Raw genomic sequence first — 7,025 nt, forward strand, 5'->3', positions numbered from 1 at the left:
GAGGAGCCGGAGAAGGGGAGGAGCAGGCAGCAGCTCCTGGCTGAGTGGGCTCCAGGCTGAGCTCCACGAGAGGCCCATCTTCCAGTCGAGAGGAACCCTGGCCCCAAGACCAAACCTACCCTGTCGGTGGGGTCTGGGGCCCCCTTTCTTCCCAGATGACAGCTGTTGGCTCTGACCCCATGAGAGATCAGAGACCACCACACAGAGGGAGGGCCCCACGGGGTCCAGGACGAGGGTCCTGAAAACCAGGTCTCAGGTCTGAATGGGGAGTGAGGGGCGGGCAGCGTGACGGGATGACCGGGATCTGGGGTGGAGGGAGCGGCCCCCTCGCTGTGAAGGCCACTGGGACTGCTCCCTGCTCCCCGCCACAGGCCCACGAGCTGGCCCGGGAAGCACGGCCTAGAGACGGGGCCTGGGGCGGAGCTGGGAGGCGCCAGGCCGCTGGAGGGGCCCAGAGCCCGGCTGGCAGCCGCAGGGGCGGCAGGTGGGCCAGAGCCACAGAGTCGCCGCCTCGGCCAGTGGGGACCCAGGGGGCTTGGCGAGCACACAGCCGACACGCGAGGCTCAGGCCCCCAGACGCTTCGGCTGCCGTCTTTCCTGCCACCGCTCGGGGTGTGCTTCCTTGCCATTCCCACGAAACAGGTGTGGGGTCACCCGCCTCAGTCCGCCTGGGGGGTGCCGCTGGCGCCTCGGCCGACAGTGCCGAGTTTCAGTTTTGGCAAATAGGAAAAGTCCCACGAGGAAGAGCGTCTCAGGGAGCGAGGCTCCCAGCGGTGGCGGTGCGGGGCGCTCGGCACCTACCTATCGAGCACGTAGCCCAGGGCCTTGTGCCGGATCCCCGCGTACACCGAGGGGCTGGTCTCCCAAGCGACCAGGTTGGAAGCGTCATGGAAAAGGTGGATGTTCACCAGGTCGAAGGCGCTGCAGAGACAGAAAGGACACTCGGTGACAAAGGGCTGAAGCCGTGGGACAGCGGGCGCCCATGCTGTTCCAGCCTGGGTTTTTTGGGGGACGTGGAGCAAGGCCTGGTCAGGGTTTCCAGGGGTTGCCAATGGGCAGAGCCACCTGCACCCGTGTCCCTGTCCTCGGCAGCCCTGGGCTGACGCAGAGCACAGGCCCCACCTGCTCAGAGGATGTGCGAGACCCGAGTGCCACCCTCAAACGTCACTGCAATGGCAGCCAGTTACTCTGGCCAACTGGAGCTTCCTGTTAGAGACTAGGACGGACACTCAGCCACAGAGACTTTCCTCAGGTGGCCAGCCAGATCAGGAGGGCGGCGGAGGCCTCGGTGGCCCCAGCCAGCAGGGGGCCGGGCAGACGCCGCCTGAGGCCCATTGCGTGCAGTGCCCACCGTCCTGCGGAAACGCCCAGTGACCTCGGTGTCCACAGGGCTGTGGCGAGGACGGGAAGCCGTGCGGTCAGCCTGTCCGCCTTGAGAGCCCCTTGGCATTGCCATGCCGAGCCCACCTCAGTGAGGGCGGTGGGCAGGTAAGCACGTGTCATCCACAGAGCAGGGACCCGCGGACCCCAAGCCCAGTGAGACACCACTGATCATGCAGCAGAGGGGAAGGACAAGCCAGTCTTGCAGCTTCATGGTGACCTTAAGCACCCTGCTTTCTAGTGCCCATGCTGTGTGGCCCCGGCAGGGCCAGCAGTGGTGGCCTGATGCTTCCTGGGTTAGACCGCAAGCTCTGTCCAGGCTTTAGGACAGCCAAACCCGGGGGGCCCCACGACTCAGGGCCCGGCAGCTCTACAGCCCCCACCCTGGCTGGGGCACCGTGACAGGCAGTCCAGGCTTGGGTCGGGGCACAGGCCGCAGAGCCTGTCACCAGCTCCCTGTCCCCCGATGACAGGGACGGGCCACAGTCCTCGCTCCTTCCACCTGGACAAGCCTGCCAGTGGCACGAGGCCCGTTTGAGGTGACACATGTGCCCTTCCAGGACCTTGCTGTGGAGACAGAGCGAGTCGGGGCGATGTGGGGACGCAGATGCTGTAGGGAGGCCGGGCCCGAGGGGCCGAGGGACAGCGGGCTGCGCCTGACGCCCACGGGATAGGCTGCAGGCAGCGGTGGGCCGCGGGCCCATGGAGGAAGGGGCCGCCGGGGCGGGGCAGTGGCCCTGGGCCTTTGACGCCTGGACACTGTGCTCACGGGCACCCGGGGACAACGCTCCGGGTCACACGGCGTCACCGAGACCAGAAAGGGTCACAGAACAGGGGTTCAGGGCACATGGCCTTCGATGGGCCCGTCCGCACACACCCCTGTGCGACACGCAGAGGAGCAAGCGTGAGGACAGATGAAGCAGTGGACGCAGCACACCTACCAGTCCCCAACGCTCCACCTGGTCCGCACGAAGCCTTTCCTCGACCATTTGCACTGAAAAACAAACCGGTCACACAGGTGAGGAGCTGGAGAGGAGAGAGACCGACTCACCATCGGCCCAGGTGCCTGTCAATCAGAAACACGCTGGGTGCCACCCGTCGAGCAGGCAGCCCACGAGAGCGGGGGTGGGGGGGACCCATCTTCCCAGCCCCTCCCCAGGCCCCGCGAGCTGCCCGCCGGCTCGTTTTCCTTCCTCCCCCCAATCACGGGACTTCACGAGCAACGTCCACCGCCACCGGCCCTCACGGCAGCGCCCTCCCAATCAGCCCTCTGCCCAGAGCACTCAAGGTCACCATGAAGGTGACCACCGCCCACCCCAACGCCATCTGTGTTGGCTACGTTCTAGGTGAATCCCGTAGTCATGGTGCTGACCACACCTGGTTCGCTCCTGTTACCTCACTGACCGCATCAGGCGCTGGGCACAGCGTCCTCGCAGGATGCGGACGCGCTCAGCCCTCACGCCGGCCCGCGGGGCAGCCGAAGGCGTGAGAGGAACCGGACCGGATACAGGCCGCCGACCGGTGCTCTTGTCCGGCCCCCCTCCCCCAGGCAGGCTGCAGACGGACCCCGGAAGCTGCGCAGGGCAGCCGTGGAGTGTGCACGTGTGCGTGTGTGTGCAAATGCCGGATCAGTCGCTCTATTCCCGCACTCTAGGCTTTCTGGCCACTGGCCCCTTCTGAAACTCTGTCGAGGACGCCAGGCCATGGTGGACGGGGGACAGTGTGGCGGGGCGGTCGCCCTGGCTCTTAGAGGCTGTCACCATGGAAAAGCCACGTCACGCAGCGGGGGCCGCCTCGCCGTCCCCCTTACAGTATGAAGTCTCTGCTCAGACCCCTGTAACAGTTCCTTTAGCCAGCAGATGGATGGCGAACGCAGACGGCTTCATCTACTGAGAGACAGCATAAATCACCGCCGAGGACGGAGGGCCGCGGGGAGGGTCCCCCCGCACAGCCTTCCCCGGGAAAGGCCCGCGCTGGAGCATTAGCGAAATTAATTCATCTTTCATAAGCGTCTGGGGCAGTCCAGTGATCTATGGGAACAACCAATTCCTCACTACAGGCGAGAGGAAAAAAATGTCTCGGCCCTGATCGACTGCACAAATCTGCTTTTTAAAAATGGCCTCACGTTATCTGGAGTGCCGCTCCCAGAGGCGGCATTTGAAACCCGTGCTGAGCCAAAAGCGGCCGTAAATCAGCAGGGAAAGTTTTGTTAGTTTTCTATGCACTGGGCCGTAATTATTTGGGATCGCCTCCATCACGGTAATTACACTTAGATTACCCTTAAGTGGCGGCAATAAAAGAAAGGGAAATCCGTCTTAAACTAATTCCCTCCCCCAGCGTTCGGATAAAGCCGAGCGACTGGCCGGAGGCAGAACACGGTGGCGCCGGGAGCCCCGCCCGCCGGTAGCCGCCTTCTGGTGAAGACAGAGGGCGCCGGGCGCCTGGGACGTGCCACCGAACCGAAGGGGCCTTCGCGGGCCAGCGACCGCCCTTGGTCCCCTGGCAGAGCCTCACGTCCTGGAATCTCACCAACTGACCCCGAGACCACTTCTGACGTGGCAGCGGAGGGACCGATGATGGCCAAGGCCGACGCCGCGTGTGGCGGTCACCCTGGGGCCAGGTCTGCTGACCGCCAGCTAGGGCTTGGACCCAGGGCAGGGGGGTGGCCCCTCATTGTCTGTCCCACGGGGCCACCTCGGCACCTCAGGGGAACAGTGCGCCAGCCGCGGGCAGCAAGGCCGGGGGCCATGTCCTGCCCCGCCACCGTGTCTGCCCTGTCTGAGGGGTGAGCAGGGAGGGGGCGCCAGGGCTGAGGCCCCAGCCACCGGGCAGTGGGGGGAAGACGCCGTGGCCCCACGTGCTGGGCCCTGGGGCAGCGAGCCTGTCAGGGGGTCCTGTGTCCTGAGGAAACTCGCTCCTCCGTGGGGGCCGTCCCACGCATCGCCCCAGCCCCACAAAGGACCTGGCGGCCGTCACTGAAGCCTCTTCTTTAGAGAGCGTCATCGCTCACAGCCAACAGACGCTGGCCGCCTCTGGTGACCCCACCTCTGAGGATGAGATGCAGTGAGAAGACCAAAGGCCAAAATTCTGGGGTCGCCAGTGAGTGGTGAGAGGGTGAGGGACCCTGCGAGTTCCTGGGGCGACAAGGGCCACATCGGGTGTGTCTGGCCTGCGGGGCTCAGCGTGCGGGGCGTCCGGGGAGGGAGGGCTGAGTCCAGGTCCCCCTCGCCCCAGTCTGGGGTCACTGGCAACAGCTCGAGCCTTGAAAGTGGCAGTTAAAGGGGGAGTCACCCCACACCGGCCCTGGGACCGTCACCAGCGGCCCGCGCCGAGCACTGTCCCCCTGCCTTGCAGGCTCACCAGCCTGGCCTGGCTGCCCAGCCCCAGCCTCGCGGCCACCCTGCTGGGCCTGCCCTCCTGCCACGGGGTGATCCCTCGTGGTGACTGAGGCGCTCGCTGCCTCGGCGCTGGGTGGGACGCTGGCCTTGCTGGGCTGGCACTGGACCCAAACGACGAGCGAAGAGCTGGGCCGAGCCCAGGTTTCCAGCCCCATCAGGCACGGCCAGTAGTGCTGGAGACTTCTCACAGGGGGGCACTGGGGCACGGCCATGGGGGGCCAGGACCCGGGCAGTCCCCAACTGTCCCCGAGGACTGTAAGCTGGCTCTCTCTGTGAAGGCGCCCGGTCCTCCACTGCTGGCCCTGGGTCCCTGCCTCGTGGCTGGTGGGCGAGCCAGGGTGGGGCTGGGTGGGCAGGGGCTGGTGCTTGGCCATAACTGGGCTCCGACACCGACTTCTCAGCCCCCGCCATCTCCGGGAGAACCCCGGCCCCGACCTCTGCACAGCACGCCACACGCCATCGTCCGGGAGGCCCACCCGGGTTGAGACGTGGCTGCGCTCGTGCGGGGTGGGAACGGAAGCTTCCAGAGCTTTCTGGGCACCGCCCCCTCCAAGCTCATGGAGAGCGGGGCCAGAGGAGAGCCAAGGGCAGCCAGGGCAGGGGGCCGGCCCCCTGACACTGAGTCCTCGGTCGGGGACAATGGGCGAGGAAGCCGCGCCCCAGCATGACAGAGGTGCCCATCCTTCCCGGGGCTCCAGTGCCTCCGCTCCGGGCTCGGGCCATAAAGCCAGTTCATGAAGTTGTGACCTTGCTGAGCATCGGCTCTGAGAACAGGTGGGGCACCTGCTGAGCAGCAGGGACCAGGGCACAATCCTCCTCGTGGCCCAGCACGACGCCGGCACGGGAGGCAGGCCGCTCGGGCGCGTGACCGCGGCTGGCGGGGACAGCCGCCCGGGCCTCCAACTCCGCCACCTGCGTGCCTCAGTCACAGTGTCCCTCCTGTGTGACTGTGGTTTGGCAGACAGCACGGGACGGCGTGGCCAGCTAGGGGGCCCCACGTGAATCACAGAGGACTAGGAAACTCCAGAAGTGCGGGTTCTGCCGTTCACTAAAACGTCCCAGGGTCCAAGTCATGGGCACAGTGCGCAAAGAATCCCACACAGAAGCGCAGCTGGACCAACGGAAACAGCCACGTTCTCCGAGGCCCGCGCCCTCCCCGAGTTCCGGGCGCTGGCGAAGCAGCACCTTCTCTGCGGCACGCGTGGTGGACGCGGGCACCAGGCTTCCCGCCGAGCTGCGCGCTGGCCACGCCCCGCGGCTTCCTCTGTGAGCCGCCGGCCAGAGGCCCCCCGAGCACCCCGGGGACGAAGCTGCCGAGCGCACAGCCCCCCACACCAGACGGCTCGGCCACGCAGCCCGGGTGTGGAGGCGGCCAGAGCGCTCCAGGGCACAGCGCCTCTCCCTGGAAACAGTCGGGGACTTGCCACTGGGCCGGACGCAGGATCAACCCCGCCTGCTCCCGCCCTCACCTGGGACAGCCCGGCGAGCCACACACTCCCGCACCCGCCGCCAGCTGTGCTCCCCGCCGCGAGCACGAGGCCCGCGTGCCCCTGACGCGCGAGAGCACGCGGCCTCGTGGAGGTGGCCGCGGTGACGCACCTCGGGGAAGTAGTCCTGCGGGAACTTCTCCTTCTCCAGCATGGGCGTGCTCTCCAGCGTGTCTGAGTAGATCTCCTTGCCCGTGACCTTCCTGTACTTCTTAGCTGGAAAAGAGCAGGACAGGACAATGCTGTGATCGCCACGTCCCATGCCCCGTCCGGCGGGCCGCAGGCCTGTGCTCGTGGGGACACCGGAAGCTCATCCGCTGGCGCTGCCCTGCCCCACCGGTCCCCGCCCAGTCACAGGCCACGTGGCGGACGCAGCGAAACCGTGAACGTGCGGAAGGGCTGTGGGACCTCTCCCCGCGCCTGCACCGCTCACGCCCACGGAAGAGCTGCCGTGTGACGCGGACAGAGGGGACGCTGGACACTTGCTGCCAGAGCCGGCCGTCACCTCACTGGATGCCTCCCCCTCGCCGGGCAGACGCCCCAGATGGGGCCTGGGGCTGTCTCTTCCCAGGACAGTGTCCCCACACCCATGGTGGGAACCTCAGGGGTTGTGAGCCCTCCGTGAGGTGACGCCTAGGGTAGCTTGGGCAGCACATGGGCCTGCAGAGACCACCGCTGGGGCACCCCAGTCCAGACGGCTGCCAACCGCGGCCAGCCCCGTCACATGTTCGCCTACTGGGGCCAGGAACACGTGACGCGG

General features: G+C 66.8%; 1 protein-coding gene across 5 annotated transcripts in view; it reads right to left on the reverse strand.

Moving 5' to 3' along the window:
• The window catches only part of INPP5A (inositol polyphosphate-5-phosphatase A), a 138,801-nt gene that overhangs the window by 39,811 nt on the left and 91,965 nt on the right, over nt 1–7,025 (reverse strand). For all 5 annotated transcript variants that reach the window (XM_039835958.1, XM_039835960.1, XM_039835959.1 and 2 more), the window contains exons 5-7: nt 6,378–6,481; nt 2,322–2,374; nt 802–921 (exon numbers count right to left, since the gene is read on the reverse strand). In XM_039835958.1, coding sequence (XP_039691892.1) covers nt 802–921; nt 2,322–2,374; nt 6,378–6,481 — 277 coding nt within the window. The remainder of the gene's footprint in view (nt 1–801; nt 922–2,321; nt 2,375–6,377; nt 6,482–7,025) is intronic.

The sequence above is a fragment of the Pteropus medius genome, unplaced genomic scaffold (assembly GCF_902729225.1).
Source record: "Pteropus medius unplaced genomic scaffold, Ma_sr-lr_union100, whole genome shotgun sequence".
Lineage (NCBI taxonomy): Eukaryota > Metazoa > Chordata > Mammalia > Chiroptera > Pteropodidae > Pteropus > Pteropus medius.